The sequence below is a fragment of the Rhinolophus ferrumequinum genome, chromosome 18 (assembly GCF_004115265.2).
Source record: "Rhinolophus ferrumequinum isolate MPI-CBG mRhiFer1 chromosome 18, mRhiFer1_v1.p, whole genome shotgun sequence".
NCBI lineage: Eukaryota > Metazoa > Chordata > Mammalia > Chiroptera > Rhinolophidae > Rhinolophus > Rhinolophus ferrumequinum.
This window is the reverse complement of record NC_046301.1, coordinates 46,876,708-46,902,757: the sequence shown is the minus strand read 5'-3', so window position 1 is coordinate 46,902,757 and position 26,050 is coordinate 46,876,708. Positions and strand designations below refer to the sequence as shown.

The 26,050-nt window shown below is 33.1% G+C and overlaps 2 protein-coding genes across 5 annotated transcripts in view; one reads left to right on the top strand and one right to left on the bottom strand.

Annotated features, from left to right (window-relative positions):
• Window positions 1–26,050, top strand: part of LOC117037930 (zinc finger protein 333) — a 1,118,586-nt gene that overhangs the window by 619,435 nt on the left and 473,101 nt on the right. The gene's annotated exons all lie outside the window — the stretch shown is intronic.
• TLL1 (tolloid like 1) overlaps window positions 1–26,050 on the bottom strand; it is a 179,088-nt gene that overhangs the window by 43,932 nt on the left and 109,106 nt on the right. For all 4 annotated transcript variants that reach the window (XM_033134461.1, XM_033134462.1, XM_033134459.1 and 1 more), the window contains 5 exons: window positions 25,639–25,763; window positions 18,553–18,668; window positions 7,719–7,821; window positions 5,263–5,379; window positions 3,915–4,060 (listed from right to left, as the gene is read on the bottom strand). In XM_033134461.1, the coding sequence (XP_032990352.1) occupies window positions 3,915–4,060; window positions 5,263–5,379; window positions 7,719–7,821; window positions 18,553–18,668; window positions 25,639–25,763 (607 nt within the window). The remainder of the gene's footprint in view (window positions 1–3,914; window positions 4,061–5,262; window positions 5,380–7,718; window positions 7,822–18,552; window positions 18,669–25,638; window positions 25,764–26,050) is intronic.

The following is a 26,050-nucleotide window of genomic DNA, read 5'->3' as shown; positions in this document are numbered from 1 at the left end:
AGACGCTTCTTTACAAATAACACAGCTGCTGACTAGAAGACAAACTCTCCAAAATGATGTACATTCAAGCAATGCACCAGTAACTACTAGAGAAGAAAAAGCTTCCCAAAAATTGTGATTACTGAAGAATCGGGTTCTATAACCCCCAAAGAATGTCCTTTCCTGTTCAAAGACATCTGAGATTCATTAACAAAGGCACTTGTTAAGATTTTTTTTTCTGTACTTACATTAAAATCAAAATAGCATTAGGAAAGGTAAAGTCATAACATAAATTCACGGAAAGGTATACATAATGGACAGCTAGTAAATTCTTTATAGTAGGTTTCAACAGAATGATGGACAAGTTTATCCTAAGGGCCTTTTTATCTGAAAAGGGAGAGAGTAACAGAGAGAATTAAAAAGTTGCAAAAATAGAAACAATCTTTGAGAAAAGGCAAAGACTTACCAGTGAATAAAAACTGTTTTGTTAGACAAAAACCATTAAACACTGAAGATTGGTGAGGACTTCCTAAAAATTACATATTTCCAATATAAAATGTATATGCTATAAATGGAAAATATATAAACAAAAATAAATTGATATAAACAGATAACTGACAAAATGAAACTGTCTAGTGACCAGTAGAACAAATTAAAAAATACTCATACATCATCAATTCATTAACATTAAACTCAGAGCCAAAAATAGTGTAACTCAAGCCTGAACGAAGCTTAGCTACCACACATGTTTTCTCCATAGAGCACATCACAGCTGAAGATGTGCATGTCAGATGACTCAAATATTTTGCTGCTCTGTACATGTCCAAGAATGACCCAGAAAGAACAGTGCATATTGCTTTGGGGATTACTAATAAATTTTATTGAGTCTGTGAATTTGTAAATACAGAATCTGTAAGTAATGAAGACCAACTGTCACAGTACTGCTGCTTTAGCGCTCACTTGTGTGGTACTAGGTTAACGGCATAAATTCAGTATTCTTATCTAGAAGGTTTAGATGGTAAATTAGAACACCTCTAAATTCCTTGTCACTTCTGAATTTCTTAGAATCCAGGAGCTCTAGTCAAAATTCGGCTCCACCACATATCAGATCCTCCATAGTCTAAACCTTTTTTACCTATCCAGGCTTGTGTCCTTTGTATGGAAACTTACGTACCTTTGATAAAGAAAGGCTATATCCATTTCCACCCACCAATCACCATGCACTCACACACAATCAAGGATAATCCACCCATTCATTCATTCCTCCCATTATCAAACATTAATCATGCATCTAGTAGTGCTGGGGATTCAGTGATCAACAAGACAGGTAAGAGCCCCACTGTTTGATGATCATATCTAGTGAGACAGGCAGACGATAACCATGTAAACAAAGAGATCCATAACATAAATTCCAATAGATGTAAGTGCAATGAACTAAAATAAAACAGAACAATGGTTTATAGGCAATTGTAGGTAAGAAAATATTTTATAGAGTTCCAGGCAAGGACTTTCTAAGGAGGCGCTGAGTAAGCACAGATCCCAATAAAGAGAGGGGAGAAAAAGCAAAGATCTAGAGGACCATCAATGGCACATGCTATGATGTGGGAGTAAACTTGGCATTTTTGAGGAAGAGAAAGACCAGATGAGCTGGCACAGAGAGAAGGAGCAGGAGCTTTGGACCAAATCGTGGGTAGCACTGACACTTGACAATTGAATCTGGGTTTGATGGAAACCTCTGAAATAAGCAGAGTAGTGTTATAATCTAATTTACCTTTAAAAGTATCTTTCTGGCTGTTTTGTGGCGATCAGGACACGTAGGGTAAGAGTAGAGATGTGAGGCTCTCACCAAGTTCCCAGGGAAGGGTCGGTGGTGGGAATTGAGTGATGGCCAGAAAGTAAGTATAAAGTGATCATATATGGGAGCTATTTTTCCATAAAAATAAATGGAATATGCTGATGGATTCACCTCAGGATTTAAGAGAACAAGTGGAATTAGGGATATTCCTTGAGTAAATAGCGCCATATTGAAATAGTAAATACTGAAATAGGGAACACTGAAGAAGAGTGAGCTAGTAAGTAGAATAAGACAAAGGTTTGGTTTTAGTCATTTAAAGATGAGAGTCCTAGTAGACATTCAAATATATCCAGTATACAAATGAAGGAGGAAAAACCAGAAGAAAATAAAGCAAAATGAAGAACAGGAAACTAGAGATAATGAACAAAGTGTACTGTGAGCCAAACTATGACATGATTTTTCCCCATCTCAAAGCTTAGCAATAATTTATTCATTCACTCAATCAACAAGTATTTATTAAGTGACTATTCTATGTTAGGCATGGTTCTAAGTGCCTGAGATGTAAATCTATCCTATTTGTCCTTTGTACTATACTATTTTTGAAGAGTATCACTGTTCCTATATTGATATATCAAAAAAGAATACAAAACATCAGAGCCAGCAATTTCTGCATCTCAGAAATTACATCTCAGTTTTTAGATGCATGGAATGACTACATTCTCTCACACCACTTCTGTCATAGGAGAATTCCATTAAAACATTGAATTATATCTTGAAAGACAGTTCATCACTTAATTTTTGCAATATCACAACAAACAAATACTAAGGTCATTAGAGAGATAATTTTTCAATGAAACAGTTGTTTTGGTCTAAATAGCAGATGAATCCTACTCAACTTTTGTTTACTGTTAAGAATAAAGTGGTCTGTTTGAATAATGTTCATAATTTTATCGATCCATTAAAATACCAAAGTCAAATACGAATCAAATAAAACGAAGGTTTCCAAAAAATGCAAAACGGTCAAGAGCATAAACATCATGATTACCGCACAAAAGGTAATTTCTTCATGATAATAAAAACTATGTCTTGGAAATTAAACGGTACACACAAAGTGGTAGACACAAGTACCAAAAAATGTATTACACATCTTGCAGGCGGGGGTATAAGCTCGCCTGGGCTTATGTGTAAGTAATATGCTATTGCTATGGGGGCAGAGACACCACCAAGTCACTGCGCTCAGTGGCAAGTACACCCTGGCAGTGGTTGGGGTTCTCTGCTGCCTTCTGATTACTTGGGCAGTGAATCAGCCTTCTAATCAGTGAAGAAATAATCTCCAGTGATGGCATCTAGATCGCTAACCCCTGCCTGGACCTCAGCATTCTTTCCCACTTCACTTGGGCTCTCAATTTCTAGACTGATTCTTTGATTTAAATGTACTCTGGGGTTCCTGACAAATTCCTCCATCTCTTAGCTTCTAATCTCTAACTCAGTTCCCCTCCACCCCACAAAAATGACTCCTTAGCCAGATCGACAATTTTGGACACAGACTTTGCTCCAAAATTCTGTCTGGCCGTTGGTTTATTCTGCCCTCATTGAATAAGTCAATGTTGGTGCTGATCTCCTCCCCGATAAATATTTTTAATGAACTCAAGAGCTCCTAAGAACACTTAACTCCCTATTTCTGATATAAACAATGTTCTGTATAATGGTAAGAGTGAATTCCCCCACCCCCACCCCCACAGCAACAAAAAAGATGGGTCTACCTTTTAACCTCTTAGAAGATAAATAAAAGTTCTATTATTTAATGGACCCTTCATGGAGTCTTGTGAAACAAGTTCTGCGCATTTGTCAAAAGAAACTATTGTCAGTACTTCAAACATTCTAATTCAAATAGCACAGATAATGTAAACTCACTTTAATCTTCTTAAAAATGTCTGCAACAAGAGGAAAGGAGAAAAAAAAATATATAAAAAAAAAACACTTTTGCTCTTGATGTTACTTTTTATAGGCAATTCTTTGCTTCTTGGCCTGATTAAAGAAGCTGATTCTCTGGTTCTCTGCTTATTTAATGAGGATCCCCTTAAATGCCACTGTTATTTATGGAGCATATACTCCGTGAAGGTTGCCTAAAAGACTTTACCTCAAAGGCCTGAAAGGTCAATCCTACATAGTAGTCTTCTGACACTGTTATTTTCCACACACATTCTTTCATCGGTCTGTAGTCATCGGGATAATTAGGGGACTGAATCTGTCCTTCATTTTTACGTATCTCACCTCCACAGATAGCTAAGGAAAGCAAAAATAAATAAATAAACCTAGACATGCCATTCCATTTTCTTTTATGATAACATTTGAGTTCAGTGCCTATAGCTGAATCCATAAAAACCTGGTTATAAAAATCCAAGTTGGCCAAAATCCAATATGTTATAAATATTTAGATGGTAAAAACAAACAAACAAAAAGAAACCTAGCCCTTTACCTACAAATATTAGATGATAGTCAGCACAGTAATATATGGATTTTAAATCACTGTTAAGTCACATTTTACAAAAAAATTTAAAAAAAATACATTTAAAAAAATAAAATGTAACAACCATTTGAGATTTTGTAAATTTAGTCTATGTGAGTTTGTTCTGGGATTCCCTGAGCTACTTCTTACAGATTGGGGACCTCAGGTGACATAGCTGAACGGGAGAGAAGCTCCACAGAACTGAGCCTCTGGCAGTAGGCTAGCGTCATGTGCTCAACATCTGTGGCTCCATCCAAATAATCCTTTTCACTGCCATACAGCTAATCTTTGAAACAAAATGCTTCCGTTTACTGAAAAGTTTAACGGAAACAAAAACTTTCTGTCTTCTACATTTCCTAAACTCCTGGGCTAGCAGAGGCAGAAGCAAGAAGGGTCTCCTCCACCCACAACCCAAAGGGAGCTCTTTTCAGAGCCACAAAGTACAATGCTGATTTATTGTTTTAGAGAAGCATAGAACAAAGCGCCTAGTAAATCCTTCCTTGAATGCTGACCCTCTCATTTAGACAAAGCATGTTCCAGAAACATCCACAATTTGTGCAGTTTCCTATAACAGAGCATTTCAGCAGCACAGGCACCAAATAGACACAAATTCAGTACAAAGGAAAATGATAGTTTCTTCATAATATTTTAATACTTTCATGAAAAAAAAATTGAAGTTTAAGAACTCTTGCGCCATTTTTTCCCTACACATCCCTGAATATATTTGTATGTTACTATATCACCAGTACTAGAAAAGAGGTTGTTCTTGAAATGTAAATTTACCAAGTATTTTTATTAAAATCATCCTTGTGAATAGAGGTTTAGAAAACTTCATAATTAAACTACAGTAATTATACAATATCATTCTAATGAATTTGAGGGTTTTTTTTGTGTGTGTTTTTTTCTCAGTTTTTTGAGAGGAAGGATATTACTTTTAAAAGACTTAAGAGGAAGTAATCTCTAAAACAATGTGACTTACCTTCATAGAGAGCTGCAAAGCCTTTTCCTACCCAATTACTGCTGCTGCGAAACTCAATCCACATTCTGCTGTCTGTAGAGGTAAGAACTTCAGGCAATTTGTCCCCACAGAATCTACCTAAAAGAAATACAAGAATAAAGAAAGACTCCTAAATATGACTCTATGTTCTGATTGCTTTCTATATTAGCTACAAGTCATATATATATATATATATATCCTGATTTGATTCCTATCTCTACCCTTAATAACTATGCCTTAATATTTACTTGAAAAGGTGGATAAATAAAACAACCCCTTCATATCTATTTATAAAATACTAGAACATAAAATCCTCAGATTCACCAACTGACGTCAGTGTCACTATCTGTAGAATGAAGAAACAGATAGCTCAAAAGACATATTTGTAACAGGTCACATGATACATTAAGGTGGGGAATATACTTCTATGAAGAACAGAATAGTACCAGTGATCCCAAGAAACCCATTCCAATCGTCAGTCTGATCATTAGAGGGTTAAGGATGCATCTCAGCTCAAAGCAGAATTCTTTGTCTAGCCAGGTTCACTGATGACCTGTTAGGGAAACCCCCATGTTGCTCCAAGGATCTTATGTTACTGCGTACATTCCATCTCATGTATAAAGCTATAATCTGTGGTGAAGTACGCAGAATAGCAAACAGTATTAGAAGACTTGAATATCAGGTCTGAGTTTTTCCTAATTGTGCATCCATAGGCACGTATAATACCAAATGAATATAATAATTCCTGTCATTCCTCCTTTCTTCACCCAACCTTCCACAAACATTTATTGCTACCTGTGTGTCTGCCACCAAGTTCTACGCTTTCTTACAATGACAAAATTGGTTATATGTAACAATGCACATGAAATGATTCTACAAACAGTAATATATTATCATCCATTTTTGTGTGCCCCTGGCAATGATGTTATACATAGTTTTAGTATATGAAAAATGACAATATGTACAACAAATTCATACTAACAGCTAACGGGTGAAGTATGGTCTTCCTAACGGGCAATGGAAAAGAGAACAGTGTTTCTTAAACTATAATGTGCATATGAATTACCAGGGAGTCTGTTAAAATACAGTCTCTATTTCAGAAGGGATGGAATGGATCCTGATTTTTCTACATTTTTAACTACATTCCAAGTGATTCTGATGTTGCTAGCCTGATGGCTATACTTTGAGGAGCAAGGTTTTGGAGGAAATAGTGGGGAAAGCTTTCCACGTGAAAACGATGATCAGACTCAGGCAATCTGGAGGACCCTCGCATCCACAGCATGTAATGGTTAATGGTGCGCTAAAGGAATTGTTCTCCAATATTCACCTTTAGATTTGATTCTTCAATATGAGTGTAATGAAATGTATTCTTTGGCGCACACATACATATATCACAAATTGCTTTATCTAAGGCTAAGAAACTAAATGTTTAAAACCATATTTTCCTCAACCCGACTTATCAAATTAGTTCACATCTTTATTTTTCTTTACTTTTCAACATTTCAACAGGTCTCTTGCACTTACTAAGGCTGCTGTCACTTTTAATACAACAGTGTCCATTCAGCAGGTTTTGGATGGTAAGAAAAAAGATCTATAAGGTGCGTGAACACACTGAGCAAAGCTACTTTTAAGAATAAAGGAAAAGTCACAGTCTTGACCTGCTCACAGCAGCTCTCACCTTTTTTTTAATTTTTTTTTATTTTTAAAGATTTTTATTAAAACATAGCTAACATACAATATTATATTAGTTTCAGGTGTACACGATAGTTATTCAACATTTATATACCTAAAATCACCTTTAAGTAAAACAGAAGACAGCAGTAAAGAGCTTCGTGCAAGATAGCAGTGTGGCCTGTGGTTAAACACTGGCAGCAGACTTTCCTGAGCACCAAACCTGAGCTACGATTGCTGATGCAAACTACAAATGTCTCTTCTGAGCCACAAAAAAAAAAAAACTTCCTGAGAAGCAAAACGGTGACGTCTACAGTAGGAGTTAATATGCTCGGCATAGCAAGCCAGCTACCAAATATCACGTACCTAACAGCTTACATTCTACTCTCATAGCAAACAAAACAACACACACACACACATACACACAAACACACACATTTTATCTGGCTTTCTCATTAAACTACGATTTTTAAATTAAAAACACAGAAACTTTGTGATGAGTAGACACTATAAGCATAATACCTGTGCAAGCTATTCTAAACTCATTATGTTCAGATCCGAGTACTATCTCATAATTTAAGCTAGTTTACATCAATCAATCTATTTACCTGTCTGTGAGTATTTTTGCTGTGTTTCAAAAAAGTATAATAAAAATTAAAATGTTGGTCACATACAATTTTTACTCTAAGATGACTCTTGAAAGAATTGATTGTCTTTCAACAGGCAGACTCTATGAATAGCCACACAGGAGGCAAATAATCTCTTACCAAGGAGAGCAGATTTCCTCCAGTACCCATCTCTTACTTCAATGTAGTCATACCAGCACAAACTACTTTTGTATAAGTCCATCGTGGTGAAATTTAAAACAATCTGCAAAATGGAGCAAAACAGCGCACAGAATAAACATGATTGTAACTGCACATGATGATTTGATTTCTGGAGGTTAGGAAGCCAAAACTACTGTGAAAACAGATGGATAGCTAATTCTTTTCCCCCCTACATTAGAACTCCCTAATATTTTCTTAACAAACACCTCAAAAAAATCCTCATTCTTATTTTAATGTTTAATAACACAGAGGCACAAAGTAAACATTTTAGCAACTAAACCAGATTCTGTCAGGTTAATTTGATCAATTGTGAAACAAAAATAAGCCTTTATTCAAATAGTTTGTTTTGAGCTTTCTAAGATAAACATGACTTAAACCATTAAAAATTCTGATTTTGCCATGAATACCTTCTTTTTAATAATTTATTTCAAAGATGACCAAACATATATAATTATGTTAAAAATAACCATCATGTGCCATATTCCAAGAACGTAATATTATCATTGTGTAGGTTGAAATGTTTTAAATACAGCTCTAGAATTTGAATTTGTCCATGTAACTATAATCAAAGGCAGATGTCACTATGCTTCTCTAGATCCAAGAATACATATTCAAAGACCTTTCAAGTTAGATCTTGCACATGACCCTTTATTCTATATTTTGTTTTAAAATGATACTGCTTTTTGTGAAGTTAATTCAAGAACAACTCTTGGAGAGACAATTTTCTTACTGCTTTATAAAAAGACTTTACTTTTCAAATAATTAACTCTTTTTTACTTGATTACACCAAATTAGAACCAAACTACCATGAGAAATTCACCTATCTGATGGAGAAAAATTCATGTGGAAAATATTTTTATATTCAAAAACTCATTCTAACTCTATTCTGTTTAAAATAGCTAAGACAATTAAAGTGCATAGTGAACCTGTTTTTTAGTCTAGAAACTGAAATGGACTTGGGCCAAAATCAACGAATCATGAGTACTTGAAATATTTCTAATATAAAACTGTAGTTTAGAACACTATTTAAAGAATCTTTAGTGATAATATAAAAATGTAGATGTAAAAGAACTCTCAATAAGTGACTAAAAATTAAAAAAAGAAAAAGAAAAAATACATCAATTAATCCTGGATCCATATTCCCAAAAGCACTACCATTTTTGCATTAGAAAACATAAACTTCTCACTTTCTTGAGTACAATCTTTAACACAATGTTAACTATTAATTATTGCAAAACAATCCTTAATTAGCTTACTTCTTCCCAGAATGAAGATATAGCACAACAATAAATACTTCTCATGGCATCTTATCTCAGCATCACAGATCATCGATGAAATTGTACACCAAAGTTGGTTACAATTGCACATGTAAATAATCATTTCACAGAGAGAGGAACTAAGAATTTATCTAATTATAATGAAAACCAATCACGCCTTATAATGGTATTAATATTTCACCATTAAATTCAATGTATTTCAGTTTCTTTAAACATACTTTCTATATTACAAAGATGAAGTCTACCAAGGATGTGAAGATACACACTGTTTTTTGTTTGTTTCTTTTTTTCTCTTTAAATGTAATACGGTAGGTGTGCCATAATTTGGTTTTAATAAAATAGTTCATTTACTTTTGTCTACCTTATTTATAGTTTTTCCTTTGGTTTTCTTCTCATTCACCTAATTTTGTCATTCCAAATATTCTCAAAATTGTTTACAAAAATGTCCAAAACATCCAAGGACAAAGGTCTTATCATGTTTTTCTTTATTTTTCAATAATCCTCAACACTTGCTTATCAAAATGCACGATTTCTAAACTATTTTTTTTTGAAGATCCCAATATGTGTTCTCTTCCATCTCTGAATACCAATGCAACACAGGTAATTCTTACGACATAACTGGGAAATAAACTCTGGTTTATCCTTTGACTTTGTATTTACTTTAAATCTGCTACAAATGGGAAATATTACCACTGCCTGATACTAAGTTTCATTTACATTTGTACTCTCCCTATAGCACCCACCAGGGTTTCAACTCTGTATAATCATACAAGAATTCATTTATTACAGCAGAGATGGCCTAACTAGAATACAGACACAAACAGTAGACACCAACACTCATTTTGTGGCTTCCCTATTGGATTTAAAGGGGAGTTTTATAATGGTGTGCAAATAGTTTCAATTTCCTCCTCCATAAGGAAAAAAATCAGCTAAATTGGAAGTATGTATATCATCAAATTTTATTCAAAATTAAAACAATGTGTTTGGATCACTAACAAAGAGTTAATATTTGAAGGTTGGAATACACATGCATGCATGTGCATTCACACTCACACACACACACACACACACACACATATGGAAGGGGAATAACTCTAAACAGAAAAGTTTCCTATCTTGTTTTTAATCTTCTGTTTTAAACGCCATGTACCGTGGAGGAACACAACTGGCTTACTATAATAGAAAACAGAGTCTTTTAGAAGCAGAAAATGTAATAAAGATAGGTTTTCTAAAATCAAATCTTAGGGCTGTGATGTAGACATAAAATGTTGGCCTTTGACTAAGATTGCCAGCAGAATCCATACTTGAATTACAAATCATAAGCACGTGGAAAATAAATGGTTGTTTTATATCATGCTAATTTGTGTAACTATGTTGTATCTTTTTTCAAAGATAGGCAAAATAAAAACTACCTAGCACAATTACATAACTCTTTATTTATTATGATAAGTGTTACCACTTATCAATTTTAAATGAGCCATAGCTCCCTTGGAATATGTGATGGAGGAAGATACAAGCAACAATTGTAAGATTTCCTGTGATTAGTTAGGAGTCTTAGTTGTTATTCTGCCAAGTCAAAGTGATACAATTTTGCTTATTTAAATAAGCAAAATTGTATCACTTTGACTTGGCAGAATAACAGTTTGCTTATTAAAGGCTTTGCTTTAATGCTACAGAGTGAAGAATCTTGGATAAATACAGATCAACAGTCTAAGTGCCGCTGTATGCAAGTCTCCATAGAAAGATGTAATCAATGAACTTTCGTCAGCACATGAAGACATTATTGACCACTTAAACTAATTCCATGAGCACCATATAGATCAACTGGAATAACATTTATACCTTCTAGTACTGAGGATGGGGAAGATGTTATAAATCTTGTGAATTAGACTGATATCATTAAATGACTCCTTACAAAAAGATATTAGAATAAAAATAGTAAATTAAATAGATTGCTGGGCTCTAGACAGAAGCTTGGATAAGCCTAATAAACTCTCTGGTGACACTACAGTTTTCTTCTCAGAAATAAGACTGGGGCAAGAAGAACAGGGATCAGTAAACTATACATCATGGGTGAAATTCAGCCTGCAGCCAGTTTTTATAAAGTTCTGGTGGAACATTCCTTTACATATTGTCTAGGACTGCTTTTTAGAAACAATGGTAGAATTGAGTATTTGAAACAGACTGTATAGCCTGCAAAGCTAAAAATATTTACTGTATATCCTTTCCAGAAAATGTTCCCAATTCCTGGAATAATCGATCCCTAAAGCTTTGTTCAGCTCTGAATTGTACAATGCTCAAGGCAAACGTTTCCATCTTTTCCTACAACTAGAAGCTGTTTGTGACTGGGAGTGAAAAAGGTTGGGTTAAAGTTCTAGCACCTCAGTTTGTTAGTTTGCTTAAACTCTCTGAATTTGAATGAATTTTCTTACTGTGAAATAGAGGTCATCATATTAGGCTGATCTCAGTAGAATTAAATTGGAAGGATTTAATTGGACAATGTATGAAAAACACTAAGATAATCTGAAAACATTGTTAAGATTCTCATATATTACTATTTTCGTGGTACATATTCAGGCATCCCTCACAATATAAATGCTGAAAACATATATGCCTCACAATATAAATAATGCCTCACAATATAAATAAATGCCTCACAATATAAATTATGAAATAAATGAAAGTATTAATCCAATTTACTTAAACCAACTATGTTAGGAAACAAAAATATTGGCTTAATGTTAAAGTTTCACAGGAAAATCAATATGTCAAAATAAAGTTCTCTTACTTAAAAATCTAAAGAAGAATGGATGGAACCTGTTGCCTCAGTTCAAGTCCCTGCCTTCCAACAGGCTAGCTGTATGTCTCAGGTAGTCCCCTAATTTTGTCAGGGATTAATTCTACGACAGGTAAAAAGCAGGAGTTGGGTTATGCTAAGAAAACAATTTTCTTCTTAAACTTATGTGGTAATATCTGGATTTTGAAATTTTGATTTGTCATTGCCAATGACTCACAGGAACATTTTTTTATGCCTCCCTTTCCTTAATCCTCACGTGTCCACCCCTATCTAATCAATTGCCAACTTCTGTGGATAATCTGCAATGCCCCTAAAAATACTGTCCTCCTTTTTTCACTGTCAATACTCTTCACACTTTTCTGAATTAACTACCATAGCTCCAACAAGACCTGAGCTCTCTCATCTCTGCAAATCCATGACAAGTTGGATCTTGCTTTCTTCAATTTTGTTTCAGAGCTTGCCTATTATCTTACTAAACTTTGTATGTGTGTAAGGTTCTTGAGAGCAAAGATTTCTTTCACTCACCAGAAGACACATTTTAATGGAATCAAAGATTTATCTACATAGTTATTGCTAAATTTAAGCAGTGCCCTTGGCAACATAAATATTATATTGTTAATTGACCCCATATATGTAAATCATTGGATAAGTGATTAACAAGAATTTTTTTGCAAAATGAAAGTAGTCAAATGGTAGCTTTTAAATGGGTCACATAGGAAAAAAGAAAAAATATTAACTATATTCAAGACATAAGCAGTCTACCCTTGTTAAAAATCGATCAGTTCAGAGGAATAGAAGAATCAATACTTCAGGCTTTCATTAGCTCAACATGGCTACTTTTTCAGTACCTGCTGGACTGTTACCAGCAGGTACTGTATATACAACATCAAGAAACAGCCTTGGATTGGACAGACATCTGTCTTTACCTTGGCAGGCTCAGTCCTACAAAAACATACACATGCACTGACAATCTCATATTATTTTTGTTGTGGTAAAATATATGTAACATAAAATTTACCATTTTAACCATCGAAAGTGCACAGTTCTGTAGCATTAGGTACATTCACATTATTATGCAACAATATTATTTTTAATTATATTTTTCCTCCATAAAATAATATATGCTCAATGTAGAAAAATAAAATAAAAGAGAAAGAAAAAAATGAAACCTATATAGTATTAACCCACCAGGGAGAAAAAAAGCATTGTTTTGGTATATATTCTTCCATAATTTTGTCTCTAACGTAGTAGGTACTTTAAAAATTAGATATTTTCATGCTTATGATTTTTTTTTTAAGTTTCAGGTGCACAAATCATGCTTAGGATTTTCAAATTCCCAATATTGAAAACATAGTCCTCTAGTTCCAGGAAACAGGAAACACACATTCTTTTGGGGGGAAAAAAGTTTGCAACAAGGGTGCCATGATATTTTTAGATAATAATTCATTTGATTATCTTCAGAGAGATAAATTTAGTGACATTTTATACCATGCTTTATACATTCTCAATGAGTGTAATTTAATAAAGAAATTATCAAAAAAGTATTTCACTTTTACATTGGTCAATTGGCATATTTTTGTAAAATATTAGGTTGGTGCAAAAGTAATTGCGATTTAAAAGGTTAAAAATAATTGCAAAAACCACGATTATTATTTTTTTTTATTATTTATTTTTAATTTATTGGGGTAACAATTGTTAGTAGAATTACATAGATTTCAGTTGTGCAATTCTGTATCACATCATCCATAAATCACATTGTGTGTTCACCACCCAGAGTCAGCTCCCCTTCCATCACCATACATTTGATCCCCCTCACCCTCATCCCCCACCCCCCAACCCCCTTACGCTCTGGTAACCACCAAATTACGTTCCCCAGATTAATTTTCAAACCCCGTGGCCATCCTGTGGTCACCGACTGCCCTCCAATCCCCTCACCCTCCCCCCTACCCCCCACTCCCCCCGCCCATCTAGCAAAACCACGATTATTTTTGCACCAATCTAATAGAATATTTAATCCTTCTTTTAAAAAAAAAATCAATCAATGTTTCTTTTGATTTTTAAAATTAATTTTGTTTTCAATTTTTCATTATTATAAATCACTATCTTTGCACACACTCAGATAATTGCTCTAGGATAAATTTCTGGGTTAAAGTGCAAGCACATTTTTTCAAAACGTGTGTTATAGATTACCAAAGTCCTTCAGAGAGGTTATTTCAATTTTTGCTTCCAGGAGCTGTGTACCCTCACTATCATTTGAAATTATTCTATTCCTTCTTTGACAATTTAATAGGTGATATATAACACATCTCTGTTGGTTCAAATAACATCACTTTGATGAACAGTGAGAGTAAACAATATATATTGATTAAATATCTATTTGCACAGCTACTTCAATAAATACTCTGCTTACTTAGTCATTTCCTAATGTGGTATAAATCTTTACTTATTAATTTATAGCAGCTCTTCATATATGCATATATGAAATAAGATAAACAATAAAAATGTGAACTGGAGTATTTTTAGGATGTTTTTATGGCTTCAGAAGAAGTAAAAAAGGTTAAATATGACTCCTCTAAGAAAGTAGGCTGGTAGAAAAAGGGTACCAAATAATATAATATACACTTAAAACTTTCAAACAAGTATAGAGGAAAAAAATGAAATGAGGAAAAATAAAACTATAATTTAATAAGAAGGCAAAATGTAAAACAAAAGAAAAAAGTGGGAGATAATGGAATGCAAATAATAAGTGATAATGCCTCAGTAATCACAATAAAAGTAACTGCCAAAGAGCTCTAGTTAAAGACAAAATTTGCCATCTTGGATTAAATTAAAAAATTAAAACCAAACTATCTGCTGTATAAAGGGACACACCCGAGATAAAAGATCACAGAATGATTGAATGTCTAAAGCAAGAGAAAGACATGCTAGGCCAAAATATTAATCAAAAGAAAGTAAACCTTTTTTTAATATCAGGAAAAAATAGACTTATAACTTAAACCATGACTAGAGATAGAGATTCACCAAATAGTGATAATTTATCAGGAAAATGTAATATAAGCATATAGGTACATAATATACAATAATATAGCATATGAAAAAGATAATTAGAATTAAAAAATAACAAAAATACTATATGTCAAGCCAGTAAAATTCAGATAAAGCAGTTTTTAGAAGGAAATTTATAGCCTTAAGTATTTATAGTACAAAAGACAGTTGAAATTAACAAGCTGAACTTCCAACCAAAGAAGTAAAAAAGAGCAGAATAAACCTAAATATTAAAAGAAAGAAAATAATAAAAACACAAGAATAGCACAACCTCACACGAGTTAGAATGGCTATTATCAACAAGACAAGAAATAATAAGTATTGGAGAGGATGTTGAGAAAAAGAAACCCTCATACAATGCTGGTGGGAAATGTAAATTGGTACAGTCATTATGGGAAATGTGGAGGCTCCTCAAATAATTAAGAATAGAATTACCATATGACTCAGCACTGCCTCTTCGGGATATCTACCCAAAATTTTTGAAAATATTTATTTTCAAAGGTATATGTACTCTTATGTTCACTGCAGTGTTATTCATGGTAGCCAAGACATGGAAACAACCCAAATCCTTCGATGGATGATTGGATAAAGAAGATGTGGTACATATACACAGTGGAGTACTACTCAACCACAAGGAAAGGTGATATGCTGTCATTTGGGACAATATGGATGGATCCTGAGATTATTATACTAAGTGAAATAAGACAGATGGAAAAGGACAAAAAAATATGATTTCACTCATATCTGGGATGTAAAACAGAAAGCAGCAAGTGAACAAAATACAAACAAACAAAAAAACTCATTGACACATACAATGTACAGTGGTTACCAGAGGGGAAGGGAGACACGAAGAGGTTGCAGAGGGTAAAGGGAGTCAAATATATAGTGACGGAAGGACACTAAACTTTGGGTGATAAACAAAAAGCAGTATACAGATGATGTATTATAGAACTGTATACTTGAAAGTTACATACTCATATTACCAATGTCACCCCAATAATTTTAACGAAAACACAAGAATGAAAAAAATGAGTTAATATTGTTCTGTGGCCACTTACAACAATAAAAATTATTTGCTCATCATCATACATGATATTAAGAAAAATAATAGGAAAGATGATAGTTCTGTTGATTTCTTCCTATTTGCAACATTTTGAAAAATACCGTTTTATTAGTAATCATCCATACAATAAAACTAAGTTAACTATGAATACTAACGATATGGGTACTGCAATTGGAGAGGAGAAATACTTTTTTTTTCCAGATATTATCTTGCTCTTATGGGCTGATTTAATTTGATTAATCTTGTTCCAAGACTTTTCATGTTCTATATTTTCTTCTCAAAAATCATGTATAGTTTTAAACTTGCTCTGAAGCTTTATCATCTTTTATATTTTGTTCCCCTTTCTAAGAATGATTCTCATGATATAGTTTTCAGGGGCTTACTCAAAGAATCTAAACAGAAATTGATCAACACATATAACTAACTACATTATAACATAGACTTATACTTCCTAAATTAAAAGTAACTATATAAAGAATTATGTATGCATTCATGTATTCCAAGTCAGCTGTAATTTTGATGTGTAAAATCTATTTGATAATTACACAAGCGTTTCTTTCAGTTTTCACTGTGAGCATTGCAAGACCCTGCACAGCTCCATATCCAGGGTTCTCTTAACAACATTCAAATATCAGGAATATCAAATTTTCTTTAACTGCAATTGCACTCCCACCAAAACTCAAAGTGTATCTGAGTCATTGCAGATGTATTAGCCGCAGGCAAATGACAAAGATTATTTAATAACTGGTAGAAAATAAAGATTAATATCAATATAATCTTGGTCTGAGAACGACTTGTAAGGTTAGCACTCCAGACAGGATCCAGAAATTAATAGGTTCATTAATTTCATTTCTTAACAATTTTAAATTCTATACTCAAACTAAAAAAAGAATTTTATATCTTCCTTTTAAATCCCTAAATGTTTAATTTCATTTTCTTACCTTAATGTGCTATGACTTCCACCAAGCTGTTGAAAAAGAAGTGGTGTGGTGGACGTACTTGGATTTTTACCTATGTCAAAAGAAATACTTGGAGAAATTCTACAATAATAATGGTATTTACAATAATCTTTGTTGATAGTCTTTACAAGATTAAGAAAGTATTTTTCTATTTCTAGCTTGTTCAGGGTTTGTCGTTAAATCATTAATGGATTTTTTCCTTGATTTAATTGAGATACTCATTTAATGGTGTTTGTATATATGTATGTATATATATATATATATATACATACACATACATATAAACATATACATATATACAAATATATATATATATATTATATAATACATGTATACACATACACGTGCATATATATTTCTATCTGCATTTGGACATGAATAAATAATGTAGTTACATATATGTTATATATCTGCATTTGGACATGAATAAATAATGTAGTTATATATATGTATATATATATGCATTTGGTTGGGTAGTTAGGGGAGATTTTACATCCATATTCAAGTGTTATTTTTGGTTAAAATTTTCTTTCTTATACTTTTGTTGTCAGAATTGCTCTCAGTGTTTTACTAGCCATATAAATAGGAGAGAGTGTGTCTTTCTTTTTATTCCCTGTAAGAGTTTATATAGCATTATACTTATTTCTTATTTGGATCTTGGGTAGAACTCACTGATTAAGCCATCTGAGTCTAAAATTTTATTGTTGAAAAACATGTGACTAATAATTCAATTAAATAGGAACTCAATTTCTTTAGTGGTATAGGCGTATTCAAGCTTTTTATTTCTTCTTAAGAATTTAGCAAGTAATATTTTGTAGTAATTTGTACATTTCATCTACCTTTTTAAAGCTATTGATATAATGCTCAAAATATTCCTTTATACTTATTTTGATATCTAAAGCATCTATGGATGTAATAATCTTTTTTATTCTAAACATTATATAATTGTGCTTTCTCTGTTATTCTTTTTATTTTATAATCCCTTTTAATTCATTTCCTTGTTTTTCAAAGTTGTTTCAAAGTACCAACTTTGTTCATATTTTTTACCATGCTATTTTCATGTTAATTTTATTCTTTATTTTTTCCTCTTTATGTACCTTTTCATTTATTTTACTGCTCTTTTTCTAGCCTCTCTATATGGCTGTCTACCTCATTAGTCTCGGGGGTTTCTTATTATCCAATGTAAGCATGTGAGTCTGAACTTTCTTCTAAATACTGTTCTAGTTGCATCTTATAGGTTTGGTATTCAGTATTTCCGTTATAGTTGAAAATAATTTCTAAGTTTCATTATAATTTCTTCTTGCCTGAATTGGATATTTAATGTATATTTCTTATTAAAATGTATAGGATTTTTCTAATTATCTTTCTGATACTGACTTTTAACTTAATTTTATTGTGTCTGAAAACATAATTTCTATTATTACAACTCTTTTAGAGCATTCACAAATTTAAAAAAAAAATGATCTTTCAAAAAATTCCTGGAGTTTGAGCAATTGCCACTGTAAATTTTCTGAGCTATTTAGTCTCCTATTTGCTGAATCAAACAAGAATAAAAATAAAGTAAATTATATTTGAAAGATGAACCTCTGTACTCATATGATACTAAAAGAGCGTTCTTGACATTATAAACTACCTTCTCCCCTGGGGTCACAGACACTCTCCAGATGCAGTGCGTATAAGAAGGGTAGCCATTTGGAAATCCTGGAGAGGAAAGGTTGCCATTGGATTCTTGTAAGGTTTCTCCACATGCTGAAATAAAACAAAAAACAAAAAACAAAAAACATATATTTGATTTTTTAAAAAATGACAGCTATGTTTCCTGAAAAAGATAAAATCATTCTTTAATTTCTAATGAAAGGTGTGGGCCTCATAATTAAAACCTTGTGTCTTTTGGTGTTAGACAAGAGTATATATTTGTATTTTATAAAAAAAAAAACTTTTCCTTCTAAGTAATTTCTTTTTATGTCTCTCTTACCAGAATTTCAGTATCCTTAATGGGATCCCTAGGGCTAACCATATAACAAGATTGTAGACAAATAATCTGGCATGCATTAAGTTATTCCTCATGGAAACCTTTGCCATTCATTCCCAAGGAGCCAGTAGCAAACTTGGAAGTGACACATATTCCAATTCAGGCCAGTGGATACCTAGTTGATATGGCTCTGGGACCACAGGAAACATTCAATTAATATATTAATGTCAATTGAGGCTAAGTTCAATAGTGAATTCCATATCAACATCTTAAAAAAGAAATCTTAACTAATAACCAATAAACAATCAAAAGCAGTACTAAAATGTCATACACAATGAAAAATTTTCTCAAAATAACTCCCCCCAAAATTGAAAGATAAAAACAGCATGGAAGACTCCATTTTTCCGACAGGATGTAGACATTTATTTACTCTCTCTGTTCTGTTGATCCTAAGTAGAAATTACTGGAACAGCAATTATATTTTTCTCTTACTAAGCCTGTCTAATCTCTTGTAATTACCAGTAATTACCAGTCATCTGAAATAGCAAATTATCAACTTCACAGCCTTAATATCTGTGGGATGAATATCTCTAAGGCCATTTCAATGAAGGCAAAGGCAGAGTGTAACTAGCTCATTGGTTCAGCCAAGGTTAGGGTCATGACCATTATATGATGGGTTTGCCTGCTGATTTTGAAGACATGGTATGTGCCACATGAACCTAAAATGATTTAAGTATCCTTAATTCAAAAATAGTTCCTCTGAGTAATATTCCATTGTATATATGAAATACATACAGTGCCAGAAGACAGGGGCTTTGGGGAACTGGGTGAAAACGGTGAAAGGATTAGAAAATACAAATTGCTAGTTACAAAATTGTCATGCGGATGTAAAGTACAGCATAGAGAATATAGTCAATAATGTTGCAACATCTATAGTGCCAGGTGGGTACCAGACCAATCAGGGGGAATCACTGCATATATTATATAAATGTCTAACCACTATGCTGTACACCTGAAACTAATGTAAAGTAATATTGAATGTCAACTGAAAAAAATAATTTTTTAAAAAGAATAATTCCTCACCTGAAGGCAGTCAGCTTTAAACCTTTACTCAACTATTTGAAAGAACAGTTCCTTCCCTCTGAAGGAGACTGAAATCAAAACTGAGATATTACCATATTATAGAGCCAGAGCTAACAGCAGGTGAACTCTCATCTCATCAAATCCTCAATAAATTATAAATGGTTCTGCATATCTTGAGTTAAATAAAGAAAAGATGATGACTTTGAGAACACAAAATAGAGCTGCAAAAACAGTCTGATACAACATAAATATTTAGAAACACAGGTATTATGTTTACATAACAAAATAAATTTAAAGTAAGAATAAGCAATGCTTATTCTGATGAATAGGCAGATAAGAGCAACCTTAGAGCAAAACGAAAATGCTCAAGGTCAAAAATACATAATTCAGCATTTGTCATGAATCATCTAATGGCACTTGATAAACATAGCATTACAAGAACCCTTAGAAAAATAAAAATTTAAGATTTATTAATGAAAATAATGTATCTCTAACTAAAATCAGTTTAGATGCTAGATGGTCATTTTGGACTTCAGTGTGTTTCAATGAAAGAACTATAATTCACCATAGTTTAAAAATAAATTCTGTAATGATTGAAAACTCCACTAGGCCACATAGAATGCTGGTGTTGTATTTCCCAAAGTGGAATTAAAACAATTAAATATATTTAATCTACATTAAATGTAAATAAACAATAATGTCTGACAAAAAGCAAAAGATTCTTTAAAATGAAAAAAAGAATTTTGCATATAATTCAAAAAATTAATAAAGCTATTATATAGAACCTGCTTACAATGCAAGACGTACAAACTATAGTCGAGTTGTGCTATTTGTCTGTCCATTTCCTCAGTAAGTGTGCTTGTCTCAGGCTACCTAATTCCTACCACAGAAGATGTTCATCAGTTTTTCCCAGCCATTTGTTGATTAATGCTCAGGTATAAAAAGCAATCTTTATTATTAAAAGAATTAAAGGAAAATTAGCAAGGAAAACGTGGCACTACCAAGTTAAAATGCATAGCCTGTCCATTCACTCATCAAGGTATATGGATGAGAACAGCGATGGTATTACTACTTATTGATTATGCTATGCAAGTAAGTCCCAAAAACTTCAACCTCAGTTTTCTCTTCTGTAAAGTAGCTATCTTATTGATATGCACTTCATAAAGTTGCTTCACAGCCCTCAAATATTATGATGCCATAAGTCCTCTTTTTAACCCTTAGATACCTCTTCTATAGATAAGGAGACTGTGGTTTTAATAGTTAGACTGTGTCCTTGAATTACAAAATGCAGTCATATTCAGGGGACAAAAAGGTATAAAGAAATATACAAAGGAAAAATTATCATCATCACTGTCCTAATCGAAATTATTCTAAAACAAAACACAATTCAGAAGTTAAACTTCTATCTTTCCAGGCAGACGACATGATCTTATATATATAAAACCATAAAGAAAACACACACACACACACACACACACACACACACAAACACACAATACACAAACTGTTAGAATTAATAAACAAATCCAGCAAAACTGGAGTATACAAAATCAACAAACACAAATCAGTTGCATTTCCATACACTAATAGCAAATAATCTGAAAAGGAAATAAAGGAAACAGTCTCATTTATAACCGCACAAAAAGGAATAAAATATTTAAGAATAACTTAACCTATGAGGCAAAATATGTGTACATCAAAAACTACAAAACATTGCTGAAAGAAATTAAAGATGACACAAAGCAATGGAAAGAGATCCTGTGTTCATGAATTGGAAAACTCAGTATTGCTAAAATTTTCATACTACCCAACATGGTCTACAGATTCAATGCAATCACTATCAAAAATCCCAATGGCATTTTTTGTAGAAATGGGAAAAATAGTCCTGAATTTTATACAGAACCACAAACTCTGAATAGCCCAAACAATCTTGAGAAAGAAGAACAAAGCTGGAAGCCTTGTACTTCTTGACTTCAAAACATATTACAAATCTACAGTAACCAAAACAGTATGGTATTGGCATAAGATAGACACATAGACCAATGGATCAGAATAAAGAGCCCAAAATAAACCCACACATACACAGTAAAATGATATTCAGCAGGCATATCAAGACTACACAGTGGGAAAAGGATAATCTCTTCAACAAATGGTGTTGGAGAAACTAGATATATAGAAAAGATATAGATATGTAGAAAAGAATGAACTTAGACCTTTATACTACACCATACACAAAAGCAACACCTAACATTTATACAAAAGGAACATTGTAATCTTCAAAAGCCCCTTTATTTTAAGATATCAATTTATTTTATATTTCTAATTTTACTGTTACTTGACATACTTAATTAAGAAAGACTCACTGAGAGAACATTAGGGTTGATAGTTGGTGTAAGTACTAAGCAGTTTTGAGCATTACAGTTATTGGGCTACAGAAACCTAAATTACGAGAAAATGCAAAGACCAGTGATTACATGAGGAAAAGGTTAAATTAAGCATCTTAAAAGTAAAAAGGGACAGTAATCTTAATATTAGATCAAAGTAGAAGAGAATACATTTAGAAAATGGAAGTCACACGAAAAACAAGTCCCCTGAAAAACAGAGAATAAAAAAACAAATTCATCACTGATGGAGAGAAGAAGATCCACTACAACTCATATACCCTAGAGACGTTTTCCTTCACAAGCAAACTGAAGGTTACTGAGATAAAGCGAAGATGAAGAGTTGCAATGATGACTTTTTCTCCACTCCTACATGGGCATCTTTTGTCCTGAAAGCATGTTGGATGCAAGGTATAATGACAGACAAGTAGCATTAGCTGATGTCCACTCAGATGCCTTAATTCTAGGAAGGCTGGGAAGCTGTCAAGAGGACACAGGATTGACCTTTGGATAGCTGTGTCCAGAAACCAATCCAATCCCAGGATTGAGCAGTTCTCCCTCCCTTTCCCTTCTTTTTCCTTTCTGGACTTGTGTGGTCTGGCAATGGATGACTGTCTTCTATCAGCAGCGTGCCAGGGCTATAAAGTATCACAATCTTTCTTTACATAGCAATCTACAAGGAAACTTTTCTTGCCTGCTTCTAAAAGTAAAGGCAAGAAATGGCAATGAAAACAATTCTAAACTAAAAGAAACTTATCTTCATCCATCACCTTAAAAACACCTTTGTTCCTGTATGGAGCTTTTTCATGATGACTACGCATTGACTATACAATAATTGAGGTTTTCACAACCAAACCTAATTTATATGTTTGGCATATATAACTAATAAATATAATAATGGATTACAAGCTTCTTCTAAACTAGAAAGTGCTACAAAATTAAGTTTATATTGTTTTAAGCGAATATATATATGGGTATACATGTATATATATATATGTATGTATGTATATTTGTTAATGCTGTTCATCTTCTGATAGATAAAAACACATTTTCTATGTTATTTAAGAAGGAGCAACAGTATTTTCAGCCTGCCTATTGTGACCTGCCATTAGAAACTTGCCCTCTTGGACTCAGGGCCCCACTTATCATAGACCATAAAAGCCACAACCTTGGATATCTAAGTATAAACCAGGCCGGTATTCCTTTCAAGATTAAACTCTAAGGAATAGCTCTATAAAATGTAGAAATAATAGAGCTTTGAGCATAAACTGATATGGAGTAAAAAGAAGTTGGAGTAAAAAGTAGACAAATATGTCTTATTGGCTCTATGCACCAGCAATTTTTAACAAAACAGTCAGACAAACTCAAAAGATATATGCAGTTTTATAACGCTTTCTCTCTGTATAGAAACCAAGACACACTGGATCTCACTTTTTCAACTCTTTCTTTCTAGGTGAGTCTCAGATCAGTCATCTTATTTAGTCTTCTATGTATAGTTATGGATCTTTACCACTATCTCTTTGATGCACTTGGAGTTACTGTTAAACCTACTGCATCAGTGTAGTTGAACTTTATGTTTCCTACAGCACATATATTTATACATCATTAGTGCTCCCCATTGTGACAGAATGAAGAATCTGAAATGCAAAATCATATGAAGGGCTCAGAGCTGAGGGAGAGAGAGAGAGAGAGAGAGAGAGAGAGAGAGAGAGAGAGAGAGAGAGAGAGAGATGGAGGTGGGGGCACAGTGGCTGCGAGGGGCAGAGAAAGAACAGAAAGGAGAGACAGAAAGAGAGGGAGTTGACTGGTGAACATTAAGAAGTCCAACATAGGAAAAAGTCATTCTCAAAGACTTTGGGAAATAAAGCTAACATATCTTTATTTTTAAAGTATATACTTATACATTTTAGCTCTCCCTTACTCCACGCAACTCATAAGCCGTAATACAATGACTTGCTTTTTATACTGCTTTAGGAACACAAAATATCGTTCTCATTAATGACGGTGCCTTCATAAATGTGGTTTTACCGTATTAAACAAAGCATTGTTCATATTATTGTTATATTTCAAATAAGAAAATAGCCTATTTATCTGTTTGCATAAGTAAAGTCTCAAGTGAAAACTATACTTACTAATTATTTTCTTGTTAACAACTAAAATATTCAAGAGCCATATGTTAAAAATTGAATTGCAGTGTCATAAATGTGATCATTTTTTGATTCCTACTGACTGACTTCCCTACAAGTCAGTGTGTAAATCCATCTCTAGTGTGCTTTTTAAGTGTAACATACACACATATTTAGAGACACAATCAAAACAATTTTATATGGGAACTGTCCATTTATTGAGTTGTTATGAATCACGTAATCTTTCCCAAGATTTTCTACTTTGAAGTTTAAAAAGCATGGTTCCTCTAATACTGCCAGAAATTAGCCAAGGATCACCCATGTCTTTTGCCATACTGTGCCATTTGCTTATAAATTCATCTTTCCTGTGAAAATTTAGATTTTAAAAGATAAACACCCCACATGCATATGTATTTTACATACATCGTACATGGACAAAAAAAAATGGGAAGAGCTGTGTTAAATAAAGTTAAACATGTTTCTTTGATATAGGGTACTTCAAAGGATTTTGAGTGTACAGGGCATCAAGTATGCAAAATTTCGAATTTAGAAGCAGACTTTTTTTTTCTCCTTCGATCAACGAGGCACCAGTATCTCCTTGGAACTTTCTAAGCCCTTCCATTAATCTGTTTTTCACAACTTTACCCAGTACCAAACATACAGTAGCTCACTAGCAACATGGTTAGAACTTATTTTTTACAACAGTTATAAATTCCAATAATACAATTTTAATTGATATACTATTAATGGTAGTACTTGCAAAAGAAAAAACACAGATCATTCAGGACTCAATTGTGAAGTTGAAAAAAAAGGACATCCTTTTTATGTTGGCAACAAAACTCAGCATTTGATTATGAAATTATGCAACTATTAAATAACGGCTATCAAACAAGCATGTTTTTTGCTCTTTTGCTCATTAAATTAAACAAAACATACTATCCCTGTGCTTGAAATTTGATTTCTAGCAATTTGTTTTTAATTATATCCGTGGGTGTTCCAGAGTTCCTATTTCACTTTATGATTACTGACTTTGAACTGAATACGTCACTTGCCAGCATGGAGAGAGACAAGTAAACAGTGGAGGGAATCGTGGCTTATTCATCTGAAAGAGCACACTCTGGCACAATTATGCTTCCGGGTTTTGTATGGTGCAATACCTGGACATCTATACAGCTTTCTTGCCTGTGCAATATCTCCTTTGCTTAAACGGGTTCGCTGACCAATTGCTGGACGTATGCCATTATCATCACGAGAGGGGAGAATAGTATCCAGAAACATCCCCCTGAAAAAAATCAGAAACAAGCCACACATAAGTCACCAAATTAAGACAAACATATCCCTTACAACTGTAAGGTTATTTTTTTCAAGCTCAAGTTAGTCAAAGGGGAAATACATCAATGTTGAGCTTTAAACAGCGTGCCAGACTTTCCTCAAAGTAGAAAAAAATTGTGTGTTAATGTATATGCCTAGCATAAAGTCAATGATGACATTCACTTTTTCCTTAGACATTTATGTTATGATTTTTAAAATCAAGAATTCTATAATACCTTGTTTCCCTGAAAATAAGAC